At 36.5% G+C, this 27,043-nt stretch overlaps 1 protein-coding gene across 2 annotated transcripts; it reads left to right on the top strand.

The window, feature by feature from the left end:
* Nucleotides 1-14,891: 14,891 nt before the first annotated feature.
* LOC589671 (myosin light chain kinase, smooth muscle) lies at nucleotides 14,892-26,634 on the top strand. 2 transcript variants are annotated; one of them, XM_011682002.2, is made up of 8 exons: nucleotides 14,892-15,219; nucleotides 16,288-16,476; nucleotides 16,680-16,778; nucleotides 17,472-17,573; nucleotides 18,271-18,416; nucleotides 18,814-19,542; nucleotides 20,278-20,538; nucleotides 24,556-26,634. In XM_011682002.2, the coding sequence occupies exons 1-8, from the start codon at nucleotides 15,189-15,191 to the stop codon at nucleotides 24,589-24,591; spliced, it is 1,593 nt and encodes a 530-aa protein (XP_011680304.2). In that variant the 5' UTR covers nucleotides 14,892-15,188; the 3' UTR covers nucleotides 24,592-26,634. The 2 variants fall into 2 exon arrangements, with proteins under 2 accessions (XP_011680304.2, XP_030842359.1); XM_030986499.1 differs by lacking the exons at nucleotides 14,892-15,219; nucleotides 16,288-16,476; nucleotides 16,680-16,778 and adding an exon at nucleotides 17,182-17,241.
* The last annotated feature ends 409 nt before the right edge of the window (nucleotides 26,635-27,043 follow it).

Below are 27,043 nucleotides of genomic sequence, written 5' to 3'. Positions count from 1 at the left end.
GAATGAGAGAGGGTAGATTGAGAGATAGATAGACATGGTAAAAAGAAAGGGAAGAGAGAATGAGAGAGGATAGATTGAGAGATAGATAAACATGGTAAAAAGAAAGGGAAGAGAGAATGAGAGAGGATAGATTGAGAGATAGATAGACATGGTAAAAAGAAAGGGAAGAGAGAATGAGAGAGGGTAGATTGAGAGATAGATAGACATGGTAAAAAGAAAGGGAAGAGAGAATGAGAGAGGGTAGATTGAGAGATAGATAGACATGGTAAAAAGAAAGGGAAGAGAGAATGAGAGAGGGTAAATTGAGAGATAGATAGACATGGTAAAAAGAAAGGGAAGAGAGAATGAGAGAGGGTAGATTGAGAGATAGATAGACATGGTAACAAGAAAGGGAAGAGAGAATGAGAGAGGATAGATTGAGAGATAGATAGACATGGTAAAAAGAAAGGGAAGAGAGAATGAGAGAGGATAGATTGAGAGATAGATAAACATGGTAAAAAGAAAGGGAAGAGACAGTGAGAGAGGATAGATTGAGAGATAGATAGACATGGTAAAAAGAAAGGGAAGAGAGAAAGAGAGAGGATAGATTGAGAGATAGATAAACATGGTAAAAAGAAAGGGAAGAGAGAGGGTAGATTGAGAGATAGATAGATAGACATGGTAAAAAGATAGGGAAGAGAGAATGAGAGAGGATAGATTGAGAGATAGATAGATAGACAGGGTAAAAAGAAAGGGAAGAGAGAAAGAGAGAGGGTAGATTGAGAGATAGATAGACATGGTAAAAAGAAAGGGAAGAGAGAATGAGAGAGGGTAGATTGAGAGATAGATAGACATGGTAAAAAGAAAGGGAAGAGAGAAAGAGAGAGGGTAGATTGAGAGATAGATAGACATGGTAAAAAGAAAGGGAAGAGAGAGTGAGAGAGGATAGATTGAGAGATAGATAAACATGGTAAAAAGAAAGGGAAGAGAGAATGAGAGAGGGTAGATTGAGAGATAGATAGACATGGTAAAAAGAAAGGGAAGAGAGAATGAGAGAGGATAGATTGAGAGATAGATAAACATGGTAAAAAGAAAGGGAAGAGAGAATGAGAGAGGGTAGATTGAGAGATAGATAAACATGGTAAAAAGACAGGGAAGAGAGAATGAGAGAGGGTAGATTGAGAGATAGATAGACATGGTAAAAAGAAAGGGAAGAGAGAATGAGAGAGGATAGATTGAGAGATAGATAGACATAGTAAAAGAAAGGGAAGAGAGAATGAGAGAGGATAGATTGAGAGATAGATAGACATGTTAAAAAGAAAGGGAAGAGAGAATGAGAGAGGGTAGATTGAGAGATAGATAGACATGGTAAAAAGAAAGGGAAGAGAGAATGAGAGAGGGTAGATTGAGAGATAGATAGACATGGTAAAAAGAAAGGGAAGAGAGAATGAGAGAGGGTAAATTGAGAGATAGATAGACATGGTAAAAAGAAAGGGCAGAGAGAATGAGAGAGGGTAGATTGAGAGATAGATAGACATGGTAACAAGAAAGGGAAGAGAGAATGAGAGAGGATAGATTGAGAGATAGATAGACATGGTAAAAAGAAAGGGAAGAGAGAATGAGAGAGGGTAGATTGAGAGATAGATAAACATGGTAAAAGAAAGGGAAGAGAGAATGAGAGAGGATAGATTGGGAGATAGATAAACATGGTAAAAAGAAAGGGAAGAGAGAGTGAGAGAGGATAGTTTGGGAGATAGATAGACATGGTAAAAAGAAAGGGAAGAGAGAATGAGAGAGGATAGATTGAGAGATAGATAGACATGGTAAAAAGAAAGGGAAGAGAGAATGAGAGAGGATAGATTGAGAGATAGATAGACATGGTAAAAAGAAAGGGAAGAGAGAATGAGAGAGGATAGATTGAGAGATAGATAGACATGGTAAAAAGAAAGGGCAGAGAGAATGAGAGAGGGTAGATTGAGAGATAGATAGACATGGTAAAAAGAAAGGGAAGAGAGAATGAGAGAGGATAGATTGAGAGATAGATAAACATGGTAAAAAGAAAGGGAAGAGAGAATGAGAGAGGGTAGATTGAGAGATAGATAGACATGGTAAAAAGAAAGGGAAGAGAGAATGAGAGAGGATAGATTGAGAGATAGATAGACATGGTAAAAAGAAAGGGAAGAGAGAATGAGAGAGGATAGATTGAGAGATAGATAAACATGGTAAAAAGAAAGGGAAGAGAGAGTGAGAGAGGATAGATTGAGAGATAGATAGACATGGTAAAAAGAAAGGGAAGAGAGAATGAGAGAGGGTAGATTGAGAGATAGATAGACATGGTAAAAAGAAAGGGAAGAGAGAATGAGAGAGGATAGATTGAGAGATAGATAGACATGGTAAAAAGAAAGGGAAGAGAGAGTGAGAGAGGATAGATTGAGAGATAGATAGACATGGTAAAAAGAAAGGGAAGAGAGAATGAGAGAGGGTAGATTGAGAGATAGATAAACATGGTAAAAGAAAGGGAAGAGAGAATGAGAGAGGATAGATTGGGAGATAGATAAACATGGTAAAAAGAAAGGGAAGAGAGAGTGAGAGAGGATAGTTTGGGAGATAGATAGACATGGTAAAAAGAAAGGGAAGAGAGAATGAGAGAGGATAGATTGAGAGATAGATAGACATGGTAAAAAGAAAGGGAAGAGAGAATGAGAGAGGATAGATTGAGAGATAGATAGACATGGTAAAAAGAAAGGGAAGAGAGAATGAGAGAGGATAGATTGAGAGATAGATAGACATGGTAAAAAGAAAGGGCAGAGAGAATGAGAGAGGGTAGATTGAGAGATAGATAGACATGGTAAAAAGAAAGGGAAGAGAGAATGAGAGAGGGTAGATTGAGAGATAGATAGACATGGTAAAAAGAAAGGGAAGAGAGAATGAGAGAGGGTAGATTGAGAGATAGATAGACATGGTAAAAAGAAAGGGAAGAGAGAAAGAGAGAGGGTAGATTGAGAGATAGATAGATATGGTAAAAAGAAAGGGAAGAGAGAGGGTAGATTGAGAGATAGATAGACATGGTAAAAAGAAAGGGAAGAGAGAATGAGAGAGGGTAGATTGAGAGATAGATAGACATGGTAAAAAGAAAGGGAAGAGAGAAAGAGAGAGGGTAGATTGAGAGATAGATAGACATGGTAAAAAGAAAGGGAAGAGAGAGTGAGAGAGGATAGATTGAGAGATAGATAAACATGGTAAAAAGAAAGGGAAGAGAGAATGAGAGAGGGTAGATTGAGAGATAGATAGACATGGTAAAAAGAAAGGGAAGAGAGAATGAGAGAGGATAGATTGAGAGATAGATAAACATGGTAAAAAGAAAGGGAAGAGAGAATAAGAGAGGGTAGATTGAGAGATAGATAAACATGGTAAAAAGACAGGGAAGAGAGAATGAGAGAGGGTAGATTGAGAGATAGATAGACATGGTAAAAAGAAAGGGAAGAGAGAATGAGAGAGGATAGATTGAGAGATAGATAAACATGGTAAAAAGAAAGGGAAGAGAGAATGAGAGAGGATAGATTGAGAGATAGATAGACATGGTAAAAAGAAAGGGAAGAGAGAATGAGAGAGGGTAGATTGAGAGATAGATAGACATGGTAAAAAGAAAGGGAAGAGAGAATGAGAGAGGGTAGATTGAGAGATAGATAGACATGGTAAAAAGAAAGGGAAGAGAGAATGAGAGAGGGTAAATTGAGAGATAGATAGACATGGTAAAAAGAAAGGGAAGAGAGAATGAGAGAGGGTAGATTGAGAGATAGATAGACATGGTAACAAGAAAGGGAAGAGAGAATGAGAGAGGATAGATTGAGAGATAGATAGACATGGTAAAAAGAAAGGGAAGAGAGAATGAGAGAGGATAGATTGAGAGATAGATAAACATGGTAAAAAGAAAGGGAAGAGACAGTGAGAGAGGATAGATTGAGAGATAGATAGACATGGTAAAAAGAAAGGGAAGAGAGAAAGAGAGAGGATAGATTGAGAGATAGATAAACATGGTAAAAAGAAAGGGAAGAGAGAGGGTAGATTGAGAGATAGATAGATAGACATGGTAAAAAGATAGGGAAGAGAGAATGAGAGAGGATAGATTGAGAGATAGATAGATAGACAGGGTAAAAAGAAAGGGAAGAGAGAAAGAGAGAGGGTAGATTGAGAGATAGATAGACATGGTAAAAAGAAAGGGAAGAGAGAATGAGAGAGGGTAGATTGAGAGATAGATAGACATGGTAAAAAGAAAGGGAAGAGAGAAAGAGAGAGGGTAGATTGAGAGATAGATAGACATGGTAAAAAGAAAGGGAAGAGAGAGTGAGAGAGGATAGATTGAGAGATAGATAAACATGGTAAAAAGAAAGGGAAGAGAGAATGAGAGAGGGTAGATTGAGAGATAGATAGACATGGTAAAAAGAAAGGGAAGAGAGAATGAGAGAGGATAGATTGAGAGATAGATAAACATGGTAAAAAGAAAGGGAAGAGAGAATGAGAGAGGGTAGATTGAGAGATAGATAAACATGGTAAAAAGACAGGGAAGAGAGAATGAGAGAGGGTAGATTGAGAGATAGATAGACATGGTAAAAAGAAAGGGAAGAGAGAATGAGAGAGGATAGATTGAGAGATAGATAGACATAGTAAAAGAAAGGGAAGAGAGAATGAGAGAGGATAGATTGAGAGATAGATAGACATGTTAAAAAGAAAGGGAAGAGAGAATGAGAGAGGGTAGATTGAGAGATAGATAGACATGGTAAAAAGAAAGGGAAGAGAGAATGAGAGAGGGTAGATTGAGAGATAGATAGACATGGTAAAAAGAAAGGGAAGAGAGAATGAGAGAGGGTAAATTGAGAGATAGATAGACATGGTAAAAAGAAAGGGCAGAGAGAATGAGAGAGGGTAGATTGAGAGATAGATAGACATGGTAACAAGAAAGGGAAGAGAGAATGAGAGAGGATAGATTGAGAGATAGATAGACATGGTAAAAAGAAAGGGAAGAGAGAATGAGAGAGGGTAGATTGAGAGATAGATAAACATGGTAAAAGAAAGGGAAGAGAGAATGAGAGAGGATAGATTGGGAGATAGATAAACATGGTAAAAAGAAAGGGAAGAGAGAGTGAGAGAGGATAGTTTGGGAGATAGATAGACATGGTAAAAAGAAAGGGAAGAGAGAATGAGAGAGGATAGATTGAGAGATAGATAGACATGGTAAAAAGAAAGGGAAGAGAGAATGAGAGAGGATAGATTGAGAGATAGATAGACATGGTAAAAAGAAAGGGAAGAGAGAATGAGAGAGGATAGATTGAGAGATAGATAGACATGGTAAAAAGAAAGGGCAGAGAGAATGAGAGAGGGTAGATTGAGAGATAGATAGACATGGTAAAAAGAAAGGGAAGAGAGAATGAGAGAGGATAGATTGAGAGATAGATAAACATGGTAAAAAGAAAGGGAAGAGAGAATGAGAGAGGGTAGATTGAGAGATAGATAGACATGGTAAAAAGAAAGGGAAGAGAGAATGAGAGAGGATAGATTGAGAGATAGATAGACATGGTAAAAAGAAAGGGAAGAGAGAATGAGAGAGGATAGATTGAGAGATAGATAAACATGGTAAAAAGAAAGGGAAGAGAGAGTGAGAGAGGATAGATTGAGAGATAGATAGACATGGTAAAAAGAAAGGGAAGAGAGAATGAGAGAGGGTAGATTGAGAGATAGATAGACATGGTAAAAAGAAAGGGAAGAGAGAATGAGAGAGGATAGATTGAGAGATAGATAGACATGGTAAAAAGAAAGGGAAGAGAGAGTGAGAGAGGATAGATTGAGAGATAGATAGACATGGTAAAAAGAAAGGGAAGAGAGAATGAGAGAGGATAGATTGAGAGATAGATAAATATGGTAAAAAGAAAGGGAAGAGAGAATGAGAGAGGATAGATTGAGAGATAGATAAACATGGTAAAAAGAAAGGGAAGAGAGAGTGAGAGAGGATAGATTGAGAGATAGATAGACATGGTAAAAAGAAAGGGAAGAGAGAATGAGAGAGGGTAGATTGAGAGATAGATAGACATGGTAAAAAGAAAGGGAAGAGAGAAAGAGAGAGGGTAGATGTGGTGAAAAGACAGATTTATAGATAGATAGATGAATAGATTGCGAGATGGATAGATTGATAGGTAAATGGGGGAAATAAGAGATCAAAGAGAGAAGGGGGGATAGGGGGAGGATACTTATGTGTAGGAGAGAAAGATCAAAACAAGAGAGGAAACTATTGACAATTCCTATATACATTGGAATAAAGATAAGGACATATTTAAGATAAGAACATATTTACAATATAAATTGGAATAAAGATAAGAACATATTTACGACAAGAAGGAAGACGGTATTCTAAATATGCGATTAAAAATACATTATAACCCTTGCAAACTTCCAATTATAAAAGTGCAGTCTGTTAACAAACGGTGCCGCGATTCACTCCCAACTGGATGCAGGTGGGCAGCACAAGGCATTCAAAGTTTAACAACCAAAAGAACATCTATAATTTATCATCAGTGACACATCTAGGCCATCATAGTTCAGCCACTAGTTCAAAATCAGTATGTGGGACTTCACACCCACCAAAGAGTGTCTGACCCAGCAATGAAACTTTGATGAGATGGGAAATGGACGTCATTAATTTTCAGCCTATTAGGTAATTAGATTCCAGTGAAGGAAAGCAGAGGCCCATACATCACTGCTCCTCCCTCAGATTATACACTCTGATTATCATTACTTGAGCTTATTCACAGAGCAGACATTTTGATTTATTATCTTGAAAACATCAACTAAATGTGCACTTTAAAGAGCTAAGCAGATGCCTGCATAATTATACAGAGCCACGTCACTTGCAATATCTTTCTAACTTTATAATAAACTTCTCCTAAGAAAAATAAAACAAAGGAGAAAATGACCTTGATCAAAATTTGGAGAGAGGTATCTTTGAATGAATGAAGGCATTTGAGAAATAACAGTGTAATATAATTTAGTTATTTTGTATAGAAAAGGGGGACATGAGTGAGGTTCATAGATCAGAGTTTCGATTTCATATTGACAGTTTCAGTCCAAACTGATAGTTTTGCTGATACTAGTATCCATTGATGGAAATTGGATGTGAACTAACCTTTCCTCTCTGAAAGGCAGTGGGAATCAATGCCCTATTGGCTGTCAGCAGATAAGATATCATCTGTTTGGAGCCAGAAGGGTGTTAACTCATATAATTTTACACAGAGTTAATGCCCTTCTGACCCAAAACAGATGATATGTGTATGCTATAAGCTGATATCAACATCATCAGATTCTACTTGGCTATAATTTGATAGGACATGAAATGACTGATAATAGATCAGAGCATAATTTGAATCAAATAGCAAACTCTGGTCTGAGATGAGATGTAATGGTTTGCTAATCCTGGTACCACAATGATGGTAAATGCATGGGATGTGAATTAACCTTCCCCTATAGAAAGTAATCTCATATATTGAGAGGCAACCTTGTACTAGGGTTTATCCACTCTCTATCACCCATGCATCACCAATCGATAGAGTATCTATTATGTCATATGCCATTAGTTTAATCAGAACTAATTACAGATATACGTGGATAGCAGAGAGATATGAGGGACATATTTATAATATACAGGATATGACAAAGCTGTGGTTATGTAGTATCTCCCACATCCAATCTTTTAAAAAGCAACATATTTATACTGACAATTTTAGTGATAAGGGGAAGTTTTACCAGTGACCATGAAGGAGAGAGTCATCTGCATTGCATGTTTTTAAACATGATTTTTTTTTTTTAACCAATAATCTAAAGTCTGTTTCTAGATTCTTTAAAGCAAGAGAGCTTTGCAACTTTAATGATTTCTTAATGAAGTGATGTGGCCGTGGCCAGTTTCTTGACACCATGTACAAGTAAGTCTAAGGGCGCGTTCATGCTTGATTTTGACGGCCAGAATCAGGCATCTGTTACGCGTTTAGTTTAAAACACGGTTGCGTCTTAGCTCACTTTTGTAGAATCACCGAAAAACGGCGATCACGATCGCCGATCGTAAACTCACAAAAAGATGCGTTTACAATTTGTAAACGCGTTTAAATGGGGTCAACGCACTGACCTCTAGTGGGTCTACATAGCATGCACAGTGAAGGTTTGCGAATCCAGCTGGAAGACCAATTAAGGCCACACACAGAGAATTGCCTGGGGAGCCAGAGAAGTAAGCATGAACACTACATCGTGGAACTGCGATCACGATGAGCGTTTACGATGAGCGTTTCAGATCGCTCATTCTACCTTCAAAATTTAAGCATGAACGCAGCCCAAGTTTGCTGGTATTGCTTGGGAACGTTTTTTAAGTCTATGATTCTATGGGATGTCCAAGAAGTTAGACTAATGATGGTTTCAAGAAACAGCCCCCTGGTATTTTGAAAAGAAATTGCTCATCCCCATATGATGGTGCCCATGCTCTACTCCCTGGGAAATTTACAACCACACACGTGCCAATCCGACAACATTGCAGGTACCTCGTTAACACCTGGGTTGAAAGAGGCACATGTAAATTAATGTCTTGCCAAAGGACATTACAGTGCATGGCAGGACTCAACCTGCGCACAATGGTCTGGTGACGTATCCACTACACCATGACACCTCTAACATAAACACTCTTTTTGCCCTCAGCACATAACATAACAATGGATCTTAGGATAAGATTTTTTAAATCAAACAGAGGAAGTTATGGATTGATACTTAAGGAAGTACTCAAGGTTTCCTTTGATTATGAGGCTTCCTACCAATTACACCAAACTACTCTAAACTTTAGGATGCACAGGTAAGCTTAAGTAAACATTAGAAGGCATTATATCCTGTCACGCTTTGAAATTTGACATTGAACAATTAACAATCTCACAGTCATGTAGAGTATGGTGTAGCTCTAACGCCAGACCATGAACTTGCAGCTATAAAAGTGCACAATTATCTATATTGGCAATTACTTAACTTTTTCAATTTTTCTCACAATACTTTTCAATGAAAAACTTTGTATAAAGTGCTGTCCTCCACAATCTCAAATGATAATCATGCAAACAACAAAGGCTATGTTATCTCAAATTTTAATGGGGATATTGTAGATTAATAGAGAATAGAGATTACATTCTTTCAGTACTCCAGGCTGATTGTTACATATTTTCATAATATAATAGAAATGAAACAATCGCTAGATATATATGCTCCCAATTATTACCTGCCTGTAAGTGGGCAGAAGAAATAAAGTACATGTAGATGTAGCTGCAGCAAAATAACCATCAATTTGCTTTTCTGTTGATTATACAATAAGGTATGGAAATATGAATATGAAGCAAAGCATGTGATCAAATCATATTTTTTCTCTATCAGTTTGCGTAAGGTGTTATATGGAATCTCATATAGATAAACAGAGTGTTGGAGCTGTTAATTATTCTCACTGAAGGTAAACATTTCTAGGACAAACAGATTTCTGTTCTAGCTTTGTAATCTTTCTGACATTCACTGATTTGGAAATTATTTATTGTAATTGTAATATGAAATTTAGATGATTTGTGGGTTGGATGAAATCAATGATCCCAGCAGTTTTCCGAGTCTATATGAGGTTTGCAACTCTAATGTATAAAATCAGAAATGAACAAAATAGATGAGTGGGGTAGGATTACAACTTGACAGAAAGTGATTCATCATTGCAATATGTCCCACAAAATATTACAATATATCATACATGTAATGTGGGTGTAAGGCACTATCAACTCAAGGGCGATGTCGATTACATAAAATATTCATTTCAATTTATCAATTTCAAATGGTAAGTTACAAGGCTACTGAAATTGATTTTTTATTTTTTTGTTGATATTGTAGAGTCTTTGTGATTGTGTTGTTTACACATTATAGTTGAAGCACTTTTAAGGCATCATCAATCAAAGAAACTTTGTAAGAACGACTTTGGGATTTACATAGTAAATCTTTTCATGGGTTATGAAATAAAACAAGTTTAAGTAGAGCCCACTGGCACTGTACTGCAGCAAACTGGCAAAATTCCCAGCAGCTCACCTGAAAATTTCATACTGCAAAATATACGAATCATTTTATAACAGTTCTTGCTGCAGAAATAGTCATTTTTTCAATGATTTAAAAAAGTATGTTTCATCTCACACAATTGTCTGATTTTAAATGGACTATATCTCTAATTCAAATGATTAGATCAAGAAAATAAGGCATGAAAACTCACCCAATGAAACTATCTATAGATGCTCAAATTGGTACGACTGACACTCTGAAGGTGCTAAAACTAGGGCAGCAACCCCTGGGCTGGGCAGGCATAAAATGTCTGATGCCCTCTCTACGCAATTTACTATGTTCTCAATTTGAGAGTGAATTGAGACATGCAATCGCAGTAGCATAAACACGTACAGGCAATCACCGACTTAAATGGGTTCATTTGCTGCGCAGACCAGGGAACGCAATCCTGTCAGATTTAACAGATCACTCCCATAGGACACCAAATCAGAAAAGTTCCAATTTACTCTCTCTCCCTTGCACTCACTTATTATTTGCGCTCCACTTTTTCTTTTACTCTCTCTCTCTCTCTCTCTCTCTCTCTCTCTCTCTCTTTCTCTCTCTCTTTCTATCTCTCTACTACCTATTTGTCAATATACCCTCTATCTTGCACTCTCTCTCATTTTAGCCCGTTAAGAACACAAGTGGGGCATTAAATGAAGTGTCACATCCAGGGGGCATAGGAGCACATGCCCTCTTTAGAAAGTTCAAAACATAATCAGGCATACATTCAGTGTACAAATAGGTGTCCCCTTATTGTTTATCTGTTTCCCCCTCTTGACTTTTCAAAGTTAAAAAAAAGGGGGGGGAGATGAAATTTTTTGTTTCATTTTATCCATAATTTTGCTTGTCAGAGATGTTGTAGGATCCTTAATTTAGCATTCTCTACTAGATGCAAAATGGTGTATAGAAATGTCAATCAGTCAGTCAGGGGTTATAAAGGAATATATCCTCTTGAATCCTTTAATGAAGATAGAGAGAGAGAGAGAGGGAGAGAGAGAGAGAAAGTGGGGGAGAGAGAGAGAGAGAGAGGGGGGGGAGGGAGAGGGGGGAGGGAGAGAGGGAGAGGAGACCAGACAGGAACAAATATTGGCTTCATCAACAGAGGACCGAGCTCCACAGTCCACACTTTTCCATCTAAAGAGTCGACAGAAAAATCTATAGAAGGGAGGACAGATCCTACAGAATTATGCAGAATGAAATTGTATTCCAAGTGACAACAGAATATTTCCCCGCAAGGAGTCAGTATATTTTCCTAAAGCCTGAGCTGGTCATAGTCGTAATCATGGTCGGTGAAGCATATACATATACAGGGAAATAAACAATGGCATGTTGACATTCAAAGGGGTATTAAAGAGTCATTTATGATAACGGCTCATTTGTGATAACGAGTCATTAAAGTCAGTATAAGTTCATTTTCCTTCTATCCACCCTTACATGATCGACCTATAGCGCATGTATCTAATGTACTCCCCTGAAAATGTGATTTCTCTCTGTGAGAGAGCTACCAGCAGATATTAATGTGTTAACACTACCATACTGCTATATACCCATCAGAATTAAATCTGTCACTTTTTAATATAGTCATCTCCATTTCACAACTTCCTCTTTACCTCTGATATTCCAGATATACTATCAATATATAGGCCTGAAGTAAATGTATAAATTTTGAAATTGGAAATGTTGTAAAGTTCAGGAAATAAGCATAAGAAAGAGACATTTTCAGGTTTAGTTTGAAACAATGATCATGAACTTTCCAGCCTAAGCATTTGTTGTATAAGAGGGTCACGATTTTCAATTACCAATTAAGTATAATTTTTATTTCCTAAGAAAGAAGAGCATTTATCAAAGAACACAGTTATCTTACAACAAGTGATGCACAATTAAGCAAGACATTGTGTGTTTCAACTGCCTTTGGTTCCCTTTTACAATGCTGAACCACAAATAGGCCCTGTGAAGTCACTCCAGATTAAGCCATTATTCACCTTAGGCTTAACTGTATGTAATCCTATTGAGGTCTTAATCCATTCTCAAGCTTCAATCACCCTTAAATCTTGATAAGCCAAGAGTGCATCGATCGTTAAGCCTAATTCAGCCATTCACTGCCAGAGTGTGCGTGAAGACAGAAAAGAGCATACAAAGATAGAAAGTTTGTCTGGAGCAAGAAAGGCATTAACACCTATATTTAACAGAGTAATAACTCCCTTCTGGCTCTGACCAAACAGGTTCATTCTCAGACAGGTGACTGGCCAGACAGAGATGATGATGATTATTATATACACAATATTTGCACTCCTATGTTCACATGTAGCAAGCTGTATGTGCATAGTAATACATGTAGATGTTAAAAGGCAGAAGGGCCTTGTCTCTGTGCTAAAGTGTATGAGTAAAAATTATTTTGACATTAATGAAGATTTATTGCTCTGCATCCGTCTGTCCTTCTCCAAATGACTTTTTATCTTCATGTTCCAACAATAGGAACATTTTTTATAGTCTATCTCCATTGAATTCATAATTTTGTATCAAAATTATGTCTGTCCTATATGTCTGCAAACTGCTCTCTCTCTCTCTCTCTCTCTCTCTCTCTCTCTCTCTCTCTCTCTCTCTCTCTCTTTCTCTACCTGTCCTCCCTTCTTTAATGTATATCTCCTATTCTCCATCCTCTTCCCTCCTTCTCTCACACCTCCATTGCCCCTATCTCTCTCTCTCTCTCTCTCTCTCTCTCTCTGCCTTGACGCCTTTTAAGCTCTCAGTAGACAATGTATCCAATGATGTACTGTTATAGTATTACATATAAAAGCACCTCATCACACATCTAGCCATTTATATTTTTACTTGTGGTTGAACCATACTACATACATGTACATGAAGATGGTTGCCTCCACAATGAAATAAATCCTCTATAAGAGGATCTCTCCAATACATCAATAGACAGTAATCTTCATGATAGAAAGAAGGTGACTCATCCTTTCATAATCTTCTTATAACTCCTTGAATCCAGCCTGTAACAATTTGAGGAGTAATCCTAGCTAAAGAAGTACACCTCAATCATTGAGCTTAACCCTTCATCTCATTGAATCTCAAGTGCTATCTCATTTAATCATCATCCAGTACAGTATGCAGGATCAAAGGGGTTAAGGCTTAAGATAAGTCAAGTTAACTGAGATGTGATGAATATAGCAGCCATTCTGCAGGCCTATCTCAGTTTTCTAAACTCTAACAGAAGTGAACAGGGGAAATGAAGAAATAAAAGTACAAAATAGATGCAACTATCTCACTGAAGGCTTACTAACATGTTTCATAGTTGGTATACACCAATATATTTTAAACCTGATTTTAAGTGATCTCCTGTAAGATTGATAAGCCAAAGTTTGCTTGCCATAAACAATGTTTCTTATTGAAACATACACAATTGATGTCTGAAAACTTAGTTCAGGATATAATTACATAAACGAGTTGTAAAAGGAAATATAAAATTAGACCAAATAAGGGCTTAAAGTTGTGTTAAATACTAGATTTCCACAATAAAGGGGGCGATTTGGAAATCTTTGAACAATTTTGTGTTAACTCAAGGTACCGATCAGTCTTGATAAATTCAGAACATATATTATATGAATTTGTGGGTAGCAGTCAGGTAAAATAACAACCAACCACAAACACTCTAAAATATAGTATGAACTAAATTTTCTTATGAATACATGGAAGCATTCTCATTCATGAAAGGTTGAAAGAAACCGCAAGAAAACTTTTCACAATTTCTTTCGACTGAAAACCTCTATAAGGTATTCCATGAGGTGCCTAAAAATACAAACTACTTGTAACTTTTAACAATAGTGTTCTAGATAGGGACAAAAGAATTCTGCATGAAAACAAATCTAGGGAAAATAGAATGACCTATAGACATGAAGGTCGATGGTTTCAAAGATAAAAATACATGAATGGTTTCCAATAATGACAAATATGGTCTTTATGGCCATAGGGAAAGGTAAATTGAAAATTGAGTAGAATATAATTCTACAAGACATTGTAATTTCAACATTTTCTATCATGTCTCTACCCAAATAACTTGGACCATTATATATTTCAAAAAGATAAAATGAAAGAACTTGGGATACTTACAAAAAGACTGACAATTCTACTAAAAATTGTAATGGAGCATTGATATCTCAACATTCTTGTTATAAATATAGTAATATGAATAATGGAGGTACCCCTTTCGTGGTATAAACAGTACTACATTTATAGTGAGCCTACATATTCACACTCAACTACTTTTGTTTGATTCCTCTAACAAACTGTTACTGACTGCATGTTCGTATGTTGATAGACATAATTGTGGATCACTTATAATTTGTTTGACACCTCTGACTAACTAGCATCATGGTTTATCAAAGCCTAACTGAGCTGTCAAATCGATGTCAGATAGTCTCACTTCAATATAACATTATCATTCTCCTGATCACTGTAGACATTCTGTATGATCTACAATCATATAACTAGAATTATTTCTGAATTCTCCCAGAGAGCCATTGGGAAGGATAACTTAGAGTTAAATGCCCTGAGCAAGAACAGATGCCCAGGAAGGTTCACTACATAGATTGAAATGAATAAATCAGTTCTTTATGACTTAGAAGGCAGGCTAGACTAGCTAAAAATACAACATATTAATCATAAAAATACCAGGTACTGAATTATTCATTGTGAGCACATAAACTAAAAGTCTGTTCACACTGGAAATTTATACAAAATTTGTTTAAAGGAACGTGTTATAAAGAACAATTCGTCGCGTCGGTGCAAGAACGCCCTTAGCTCCAAATATTGTGTCGTCTGCTATTTTTGACGATTTTTAGCCTTTTTGAGATTTTCACAGAAATGGAATCTACATGACACAAGAATTCCAGAAATATATTTTTTGTTGTGTATTTCGAAGTTTCTGATGAGTTATGAGCAATACAAATAGGCCCTTAGTCGTCATCACGGTTTACGTTCAGCGCAGTAACGCCCTCCCGTACTAGAGGCGTTTTAGCGCGGACTTCGCGGTACAAAATTGTTTGTGCAAGAACGCCCTGCCGATCAACATGTCGTCTGCCGGGGATTCCAGTCTACTACGTAAGCATTTAAATAAACAAGTTGTAATGTGCAGATAAGTCATTTATATCAGTTACTTATGGCTTTATGGTTGTTGAAAGTATTTAAGTGCCGATATACGTATTAAATGATTTTATTGTTGGTATACGGTACTGAAGAGTGTCTGGTAATGAACAAATTTAGTACACCTGTCCCACGTACTGTATATCGTGTCTTGTTATGGCGAATACGGCTTAGACTTGCAATGTAAGTGTCGGGTCTATGGCGACCTTTGGCACACAAACATTGTAGCTATGAACATCTTTATTCGCTTATATAACAAAATTCATATGGTTATGATTAAAGGTGAATTAAAATGAGGTGCATGTCTATCATTTTGTTTCATTAAATCCAAACATGTATGATGTAGCTAGAGTCAGTAGATGAACATTCGCTTAGACTAGATCTAGGCCTAGCCCTAGATCTATGAGGTGCATGTCCATCATTTTGTTTCATTAAATCTAACCTAGTCTAGATCTAGGGTCTAGATCGCTCTAGTCTGTACTATATATTATAGACATCTAAAGATCTAGATTCTAGACTAGATCTAAGCAGACCCTAGGTCTAGAATCATAATAATTATTTTTTGTCATTATTAAACTGCATTAATTAATGTGTGATTGCGATGGAAGAAAAGACGCAACAGACGGTTTTCTAAGAAACAAATTTGCCATTCCATGTCATGTTATAATCAACAGAGTTAATGCAACTTTTGTAGTTTTTATAAATCTCACAATTAATGGCTGCAAATTGGATGTACATAAAATTGAATGGGGTGCACATACTTGCACATCAATGTTCTAGCCAAGCGGAGAGGTGTTAAATGTGAGTTAGTTGTTCAGATTTTTTGCATCAATCTTCCGAATATTTTTGAACAAGTCACGCAGGTATTTAGTTTTAGATTCTTGTTTAACATTTTACATTTTTGTATGAAAAGTCTTGGTGCGCAGACTAGGGTACTATTGGAATGTAGATTTCAAATCTTTTCAACACCACATAGCTGAACAATTCAAATTTGTTAAATTGACTGCTGTTATTTTTTGTTTACAGCTGAAACAAATGGTATAGACCTGCTCATCCAATGGAAAAAGGATGGATCCAGGCACTACGTGGATTCGGAAGACGTTTGGTTCTTTAAGAAGAATCCATTAAGGAAAGGGACCAACGTGAAGATGAAAGATGAACGTGGGCGTTGGTGGGCAGGGAAGGTACTTCAAGTGATTCATCGTACTTCATCAGGTAACTTATATATCATTTATTTTGAGTTGTAGAAAATATCAGTCATTCAAAATGTTAGCCATTAAAACATCAATCTTACATAAAATAAAATTTCATATGATTGAATGAGGAAAAGAAAACATTTCCCATCCATCCCTCTTTTTATCAAATCTGCAATGGCTAGTCAGCAAAACAAGTATTGAATATGAATTCTCTCTTTTTAGACGATGCTGATAGTGTAAACACAGTTCCCTCCTGTGCCTCAGTGCAAAATGATGTCATGGATCCCGATGATATGCCTCTAAAGCACCTAGTCCATAATGGTAAGCAATTAACAAACATTCTTACAATATCTGGAGGTGTACATTATATTTTTAATTATAGAAAATATCAGTCATTGTAAATATTAGCCATCAACAGATTAATCTTACTTTATATTCATTTTTTCTTTTTAGACGATGCTGATAGTGTCAACACAGTTCCCTCCTGTGCCTCAGTGCAAAATGATGTCATGGATCCCGATGATATGCCTCTAAAGCACCTAGTCCATAATGGTAAGCAATTAACAAACATTCTTTACAATATCTGGCGGTGTACATTATATTTTTAATTATAGAAAATATCAGTCATTGTAAATGTTAGCCATCAAAAGATTAATCTTACTTTATATACATTTTCTCTTTTTAGACGATGCTGATAGTGTCAACACAGTTCCCTCCTGTGCTTCAGTGCAAAATGATGTCATGGATCCCGATGATATGCCTCTAAAGCACCTAGTCCATAATGGTAAGCGATTAACAAACATTCTTTACAATATCTGGAGGTGTATTATATTTTGAGTTGTAGAAAATATCAGTCATTGTAAATATTATGAATAAAAACATTAATCTTACATTAAATACATTTCATATGATTGAATGCTGAAAAGAAAAAAATTCCCATCTATCCATTTGTCTCCACTCTGCAATCGCTAGTCACTAAAAACGAGTATGTAATATGAATTTTTTTCTTTTTAGGGGATGCTGATTGGGACAACATGGATGCCTCCTTTGCCTCAGTGCAAAATGATGTCAGTGATCCTGATGATGATATCCCTCTTAAGCACCTAGTACATAATGGTAAGCGATTAACAAACAAGCTTTCTAATATCTGCATGCGACAATATCATTTAATTGGTATGTGTTTTACAGCAAATGGGACATTGATTTTTTTTTTCATCTTTAATTGTCACACTGTAATAACGTACACATTATAATTAAAACATCATTCACATTACTTTTTGCAAAATTAATATTCAAAGAACCAAATTTTTAGTGATTTGAGGTATCTTTCTATTTTAGTATCATTTAGACTCATCTAATATTATTTGTATGACACACAGTTATATGTACTTTATACAAGTTTTCTAACAATAGCTATACATTGTTGTTATAATTTGAATTCAAGGCATAATTATATTTTTTACTTTGGTCAAATTCCTCACTTCTACAGATAATACTGGCCCAAATTTGCCTTTATCCATTTCTTAAATAAAGATGTCATTAAGAGAAATAGTTGTATTAATATAGATTTCCTGATATTCAAACCACATTGTTTTGTACCAGGACTGTATTACTGAAGAGCTTGGAAGTAACAAGTATGATTTCCAGGCAGTTTGATAGTTGAAGAATAAGGAAGATGCGAGTACTCCACACATGTTTAATTTTGCTTCCATGACCAGCCAAACATACTTTGTTTTGAATACAAATTTAATTTATTCACAACTTTCACAAGATTATTGTCTTTTCCTTGTTTATCATTTATTTGAATGAACAGAAATGACAGGGAATGAACACCACAAGAGCTGCATGCATACTAATTGCAGAGAGGACATTTTTGCTGCATGCGTCTTATGCATGTCACTTTTGTGTGCAAAACACTTTATGGAGGATGACCCCTGTGAGAATCATATTGAACTTTTGGTAAGATCATTTCTTGTGTGCCTTTTTTCCTCATGGGTACATTCAGAATTGCAAAAAGTAATAAAGTGAATGCTTATCAAGATCACATACAGTACTTTATAATTGGATACTTTAGCAGTACATATGGAGCAAGTTCTTGTTGGCATCAATGACATGTTTGGAAGCAAACCGCTTGCACATCTCAGCTTTAAAAAAAAGATCAACATGTGTGGGTAAATTGAAGATATGTAGCTCTAATAATATGATCAAATTCGAATTTGATATAAATACATCGCAGTATATAAAGAAGATATTTTCATGCAAACATTAATAGTTTTATATCAAGGGAAGTATCTTTACCCCACAAATTACTCTGAAACCATTAAAATCATGTTATCCTTTTTGTTTCTTATTACAGAACGACCCCACCCTAGCCTTGATTGTTGAGGCAATACATTCTGAAATGCAAGTAGGAGGTGATCACATGGATGCTTCTACTCCAGCTCCTAATGGACACAACATGGATGCTTCTACTCCAGCTCCTAATGGCCACAACATGGATGCTTCTACTCCAGCTCCTAATGACCACAACATGGATGCTTCTACTCCAGCTCCTAATGGCCACAACATGGATGCTTCTACTCCAACTCCTAATGGACACAACATGGATGCTTCTACTCCAGCTCCTAATGGCCACAACATGGATGCTTCTACTCCAGCTCCTAATGACCACAACATGGATGCTTCTACTCCAGCTCCTAATGGCCACAACATGGATGCTTCTACTCCAGCTCCTAATGGACACAACATGGATGGTTCTACTCCAGCTCCTAATGGACACAACATGGATGCTTCTACTCCAGCTCCTAATGGCCACAACATGGATGCTTCTACTCCAGCTCCTAATGGCCACAACATGGATGCTTCTACTCCAGCTCCTAATGGACACAACATGGATGCTTCTACTCCAGCTCCTAATGGCCACAACATGGATGCTTCTACTCCAGCTCCTAATGGACACAACATGGATGCTTCTACTCCAGCTCCTAATGGCCACAACATGGATGCTTCTCAAACGGATGGTGGCGACATGGAGGCTTCCAGTGCATCAACTCCCGGCAGTGATGGTGATGGTACTCGTTCAACAGTAAGTCTGTTGTATCATAAGGGTTCATGCGTGAATGCTCTCAGGTTTATTTGACTTGCAGTTTCCATATATTCTACATGAATGATATGGAAAAAAAGTAAGAGGAGTCCAGAGGGGATTGGGGCACCGAAATCATACTGTTGTAAACATGTAATAACAAGTTTCTGCAAGTAAAGGCTATGGCAGTTTTTAATTCAGCTATGAAAGTTGTGCACAAACCTTTAGTTGCATTCCCCCTCCAAATGTTTCTTCTGAACATGCATCATTTTAGTAAAAATTTAAGACAGATATCAATCTTCTTTATCAAATATGTGTTTTGACACCCAAAACGTTTCACATGCATGATGCCCCTAACCCTTAAAAATAATTTCCCTCTTCTTATTTCAAAGCTAAATATATGCCTAATATATCCTATTTTTGCATGAGATACTGTTCTTATTATGGTTTATACAATATATCCGTTTTTAGTTCCCCTGCACAATGCTTGAATTGATTACCATGTAAATGAATCTACATCGTCAGTCATTCTATATGGATGTTATATGTTCATATTATAAATTGCCTTTGACTCGAACATTGAAGTAAATGGAATAAAATTAGATGATATCATATGTAAGGTCCATATGTTATTGTGATTGCTTCCTTAATTGCTACTCAAAGAAAACAAATGCATGGCTTAACATATTATAAGTTAAATTTCTGCCATTAATCTACATTTGTGTTTATTGTGTTCAGAAACCAAGGAAAAGAAAATCAACTCCTTCAGACTGGCAGAGAAACGTCAACAAAACTTTGAGGAATTCCGGGGAGGCATACGTCTCAGCCAGTGGAAAACAAATAACCAAAAGACAGCCCGGACCTCCCTGCCACTCCTGCAAGTTTGAATGCAATAGGACGTTCTCCATAGAAGCTAGAGATGAACTTTGTAGGACGTACTGGCAAACAGGAGACTTCAACAGACGTGATTTCCTCAGGATGCATGTGCAGAATGAGAAGGTGAGAAAACCCAGGAAAACATCAACAAAAAAAAAATCTTGTGGGAGACGTAGCATTAAGTATTTTCTACCTTGTAATAGTAGTACCTATCAAGTTTGTAAAGGTTTTTTTTTGAGTACTCTGGCAATTGGGGAGAAGCTAGTAAGATATACCTGCTCCAAGAGTACTGGTAAAAGCTTTTCCAAGACTGATGGAAGAGGAAAAGATACTCCGTACAACAAAACACCCGATGAAATGATAGATGGTGTTCGTTCTCACATTGAGAGTTTCCCCAAAGTGGAATCGCATTACTGTCGTAAATCTACCAACAGACAGTACCTCTCCCCTTTACTGAGTGTAAATAAGATGTATGATATGTATAAGCAGGAGAACCTCTGGCCAGTCTCTATATATCTGTATAGGACAGTTTTCAATACAGAGTACAATCTTGGCTTTCACACACCAAAAAAAGACACTTGTAAAAACTGTGAAAGCTTCAAGAACAAAACAGAAGCAGAGAAAAATGAAGAATGTGTTACAAAGCACATGCAACACCTTGCAAATAAAGAAATGTGCCGAAAGGTAAAGACTGCGAGTAAGGAACGAGCACAGACAGACCCCTCTCATAAGTCTTTTAGCTTTGATCTTCAGCAGGTCCTACCTATACTCCTTCAGGGACTGCTAGCACTCTGTTTTATAAGAGGAAACTCTCCTCATACGATTTAACAGTTCATGACCAGTCTACTGGAGATGCCACATGCTATGTTTGGCATGAATATGATGGTAGGAGAGGAGCTGCCGAGATCAGCTCGTGCGTTCTAAAAACCTTACAAACTCTTCAAAAAGGTGTTTCGAATGTCAGTCTTTTTTCAGACAGTTGTGGTGGACAAAACCGCAACAGGTTAATGTCAGCAGCACTTATGTATGGTGTTCTAACTGTGCCTGAGCTAGCATCCATTGAACACACTTTTCTTGAGTGTGGCCATACGCAAATGGAATGTGACATGGTACACTCTTGTATTGAGTCCATGAAGAAGGGCACTACCATTCACCACCCTGACGAATGGATTGGACTGATAAAGTGTGCCAGGCGCAGAATGCCTTTTACTGTTGTGCATCTTGGTCACGAGGATTTTTTTGACATAGCCAAGCTGTCGAGTCTGTGGTTTAAGACTAACATTAAAGATAATACAGGTTCCCTTGTAAAGTGGATGAAAATCCGCCAGTTCCGCTACGAAAAATCTTCGACAAACACTGTGAAGTTCAGATATGATTTTCAGGAAGACTTCAGAGAGATGCGTTTGACGGGCTCTCGTCGGCTGGTGAAGGAAATGGAACTGCAGAAGTTGTATCACTTGCGACAGTGCATCTCTTCTGCAAAGAAGGATGATCTTGTTGAACTTTGCAAGAGCTTAGTCATTCCCAGTGTGTATCATTCTTTTTATAAGAACTTGTCTTCACAAAGTATCCCAGATGAGATGCCTGATGAAGAGTAACTTGCGTGTAAGTTTTGCATGCAACCATACTGTTGTTGTACTGTTATGTGTTGATCTTGTTGTGATTTCAACAGATTGGTGCAGATTTCATAGAGATGTTTTTTTTCAGGATCTTGCCAGCGATTTAAAGAATTGCAACTTCATAAGTTGTATCAGTTGCGTATCTCTTTTGCGAAGAAGGATGATCTTGTTGGACTTTGCAAGAGCTTAGTCATTCCAGTGTCTATCATTCTTCTTATAAGAAGTTTTTCTCACAAAGTATCCCAGATGAGATGCCTATATACAGTGCGTCCCAGAAAAAACGAAACCGAGAAGTATCAATGTTCTATCATAACTTAATCAAAACTATAATTAATGAATGATACATATTTGGAAAGCTTAGAGTCTCCTCTTTCAGTTGATGCTACTCAGATAATGCATATTTCACGCATGAGTGATTCAAAGCAATTTGAAGGAAGGAAACCAAAAAGACATTTGGTGGGCCGTGTCTGAATTTCGAAAAAAAAATTAACATTTCTAGAAAGTTGAGTTTCTGCCCTTTCATATGACACCTCAATCAGGAAAAATGAGCTAGGAATGACAAAGTTCTGTTTTTTTAAAATAGTGCTTGCATTTCCATAAACGAATTCGTTTTCACTGGCTGCCTGTCGTATTAATAAACGAAATTAACAAAAGACTTAACTCTGTTTCATTGACAATCAGCCATGCATGAAGACTCTTGACTACGACTGATTGTCAACGAAACGGAGTTAAGTCTTTTGTCAAATCTGCTTTTTGCTACGGCAGGCACCCAGTGAAAACGAATTCGTTTGTTAAAATTATGAAAATGTAAGGGCTACTTTAAACAAACAGAACTTTGTTATTCCTGGCTCATTTTTTTTGATTGAGGTATCATATGAAAGAGCAGAAAATGAACTTTCTGGAAATATGAATTTTTCTTTGAAATTCAGATACCGCCCGCCAAATCACTTTTCGGTTTCCTTCCTTCAAATTGCTGTTTATCACTCATGCGTAAAATATGCATCACGTGAGTAGCATCAACTGAAAGAGGAGACTCTAAGCTTTCCAAATATGTATCATTCATTAATTATGGTTGTGATTAAGTTATGATAAAACATCGATACTTCTCGGTTTCGTTTTTTCTGGGACGCACTGTATAATGAAGAGTAACTTGCATGTAAGTTTTGCATGCAACCATACTCCTGTTGTACTCTCATGTGTTTATCTTGTTGTGATTTCAACAGATTGGTGCAGATTTCATAGAGATGTTTTTTTCAGGATCTTGCCAGCGATTTAAAGAATTGCAAATTCATAATTTGTATCAGTTGCGGCAGTGTATCTCTTTTGCGAGAAGGATGATCTTGTTGGACTTTGCAAGAGCTTAGTCATTCCAGTGTCTATCATTCTTTTTATAAGAACTTGTCTTCACAAAGTATCCCAGATGAGATGCCTGATGAAGAGTAACTTGTGTGTAAGTTTAGCATGCAACCATACTGCTGTTGTACTGTTATGTGTTGATCTTGTTGTGATTTCAACAGATTGGTGCAAATATTTAATGAAAATGCTTGATGAAACCCTTGTATCTCACAACAATACTTGTTGATATCTTTGAAGATTTTTTTTTTCCTGCCTTGTCATTAAAAATAATCATATAATCTACAAATTTCATCTATCTTGTCTTTTAGAGATATTAATATCAAAAACATCTTTTACTCTGATGGTTTTTCGAGATGTCAAGAAAATGTAGAATCCTTTCAAAGAATAATTTTTACAGTCGACTTGTAAGTGCATATTGAAAACTGCTGCTACTAGTAGTATGGTTCAATGAATTTGACATTCATGTAGTAAAATATTCTTATTCACTGAAAGGAATTTCATTATGCTCTCTTCTCTTAATTCACTTGATGAAATTTCCACTGGAAAATCCTTGCCATAATATTATATGTACAGAAGATATTAGATATTCATAACATACAAGATCATAATACACAACTGATATTTTGATAACAGAAGTGTTCATTTATAGTTATGGTTTTCAGGTGTGATTAAAGTTTTGAATAATTTGATCACATGTTGAGGCCTACAACTTTTGCCATTGCTTCTTAAAGTGAACATGAACGTTTGTATGATGCTGATAAGTAGCACATTTCTTCAACTTCCAAATACAGGTACAAGTGCTTAATATATATAGCATGGATGAAAAATTGTCCTCACATACTAGTCTTTGTGGTAACAACATGATGTTTTGTTTCTGAATGAATTGCCAATGTAAGTAAGGTTCAACTATTATTGTAGCTCTTGCGTACAATATGTATTGTACAAGATATTTCCATTTGACAAAACATATCTACAGCTTCCTGGTCAGCTTTATGAGAGTAGACCGAAGCTCTCTCAGGAGAAGTATGGTGACCTTGTCAGTCTGTGCAGAGGATCTACTCCAGTGATAATTCAACCAGAACTTGTTGAATACTACGAAAATCTTCCTCATTGAAGCACTGAATATACATATTAATTTCCCTATATTTGTATTTGTTATAAACAGATTCTCCAGTTACAATTTTCATCAGAAGGAAGGTGATCGAGGCATACTTCTGAAAGAAGCTAAGTAACTTTATTCACATACATGTGTATTAGGTTTTTTCTTTTTAACACAGGCAACAAACTGTGCTGTAGTCACAATTGCAATTATTTTTCCTTGCAGATAATGGTCCAGCATCTCTTGTCTGCATTTAATTTAACTAGAATCACACAACTGTACCTGACTGATATGTGCAGTCAGTAATTCTTAGTGTACTATTTAGATTGCAATTGCTATCATGGTTTGCAACCGCATGAATGGCTTTTTGAAAGGTTCATTTGTGTAAATCTTACTGTGCCAGTTAACAATTAATTGTGTCATTTCTTAAAGGAATGTTAAGATGCATTAAGGAAAAATATTCCATATTAATATCAAGCAGGACTTGTGCTGTCACAGTGATGGTCATTGAATTCTGGACTGGTTGTATTACCAGTCACAGAATAGATCCAGAGTACGGCACTTTTCCCTTTCAACTATAAGCAGGGAAGTATATTCCACATTCAGTCTTTTGATATAATTTAAAAAACAAATCTTTTTTATTGTTGATAAAATATGAATTGATCAGCAGTAAATTTAGATAAATTGGAGACATTTTAACATTTACTTATTAACACAGCTACACCTAGACTTTTACAGGAAAGATGCTGAATGTCACACTGTGGACTGTATGCTGAACTCGTTTTGATACATTCACATATCAAGTCTTTAGAATGCACACTTTTGCTCTGCTCTTAGTTACTAGTTGCAGCTATTCTACCAGGAATTTTAAGATGCATTGAGTAGAAACGAGAGGACCTAAAGCCGTCGGTCCCCTGGTTGGTTACTTACTAACAAGCATTTATGCTTTCTTAGCAGTCAGGTAAATTAACAACCATGCAGTAAAAAAAAAAGTTGTATCAATATTAAACAGGACTTGTGCTGTCACAGTGATGGTCATTAAATTCTGGACTGGTTGTATTACCAGTCACAGAATAGATCCAGAGTATGGCACTTTTCCTCCTAAATTAAGCAGGGACGTTTATTCCACAGTCATTACACGTCACACATTGTATGTGACACTGTAGATTGTACGCTAGACTTGTTTTCATACAGTTACAGATCAAATACCTAGAATGGCACTTTTACTCTTGAGTAATACAATTTATCTATATTTTTAGAAAAAAGCCATGACAATGATTACTTGTGTCTTTTCTTCCAGAAATTTCAAGATGCATCCAGAGCCGGTACAGCACCTCTCATTAAAGTAAGCAGGGAAGTTCATTCCGCTATCAATCTTTAGATATGCTTCGAAAACCCTTTTCTTTTATTGCTGAGAAATATGAATTGATGAGCAATAAATTTTCATAAATCTGACAGGTTAGGTGGAGACATTATAATATTTAATTATTAACACTTAAACCAGGCTTTTACAGTAAAGGTGCCGAATGACACACTGTGGACTGTATGCTGAAATCGTTTTGATACAGTCACATATCAAATCTCTAGGATGCATACTTTTGTTCTTGAGTAAGACCATTTATCTACTTTAGTCTTGGAAAACTGCCCGATTATGACCAGTTGTCATTGTTTTAACATATTTCATACTAATGTTTAGCAGCTAGGACTTGTGCTGTCACAGTGATGGTCATTGAATTCTGGACTGGTTGTATTACCAGTCACAGAATACATCCAGAGTACGGCACTTTTCCCCTTAAACTAATACCTAGAATGCATACTTTTGTGGTTGAGTATGACCATTTATCTACTTTGGTCTTGGAAAACTGCCAGATTAGGGCCAACTGTTACTGTTTTCTAAAACTATTCCATATCGATGTTTAGCAGGACTTGTGCTGTCACAGTGATGGTCAGTGAATTCTAGACTGGTTGTATTACCAGTCACAGAATAGATCCAGAGTACGGCACTTTTCCCCTTAAACTAATACCTAGAATGAATACTTTTGTTCTTGAGTAAGACCATTTATCTACTTTGGTCTTGGAAAACTGCCAGATTAGGGCCAACTGTTACTGTTTTCTAAAACTATTCCATATCGATGTTTAGCAGGACTTGTGCTGTCACAGTGATGGTCATTGAATTCTAGACTGGTTGTATTACCAGTCACAGAATAGATCCAGAGTACGGCACTTTTCCCCTTAAACTAATACCTAGAATGAATACTTTTGTTCTTGAGTAAGACCATTTATCTACTTTGGTCTTGGAAAACTGCCAGATTAGGGCCAACTGTTACTGTTTTCTAAAACTATTCCATATAGATGTTTAGCAGGACTTGTGCTGTCACAGTGATGGTCATTGAATTCTAGACTGGTTGTAGTCACAGAATAGATCCAGAGTACGGCACTTTTCCCCTTAAACTAATTACTAGAATGCATACTTTTGTTCTTGAGTAAGACAATGTATCTACTTTGGTTAGGGAAAACATGCCAGATTATAACCAATTTGTTATTACTTTTCTTT

This window comes from Strongylocentrotus purpuratus, unplaced genomic scaffold, assembly GCF_000002235.5.
Source record: "Strongylocentrotus purpuratus isolate Spur 01 unplaced genomic scaffold, Spur_5.0 spur5_scaffold_16, whole genome shotgun sequence".
NCBI classification, from domain to species: Eukaryota; Metazoa; Echinodermata; class Echinoidea; order Camarodonta; family Strongylocentrotidae; genus Strongylocentrotus; species Strongylocentrotus purpuratus.
The sequence above is the reverse complement of the archived record's forward strand: the minus strand, read 5'-3'. Positions and strand labels throughout refer to the sequence as shown.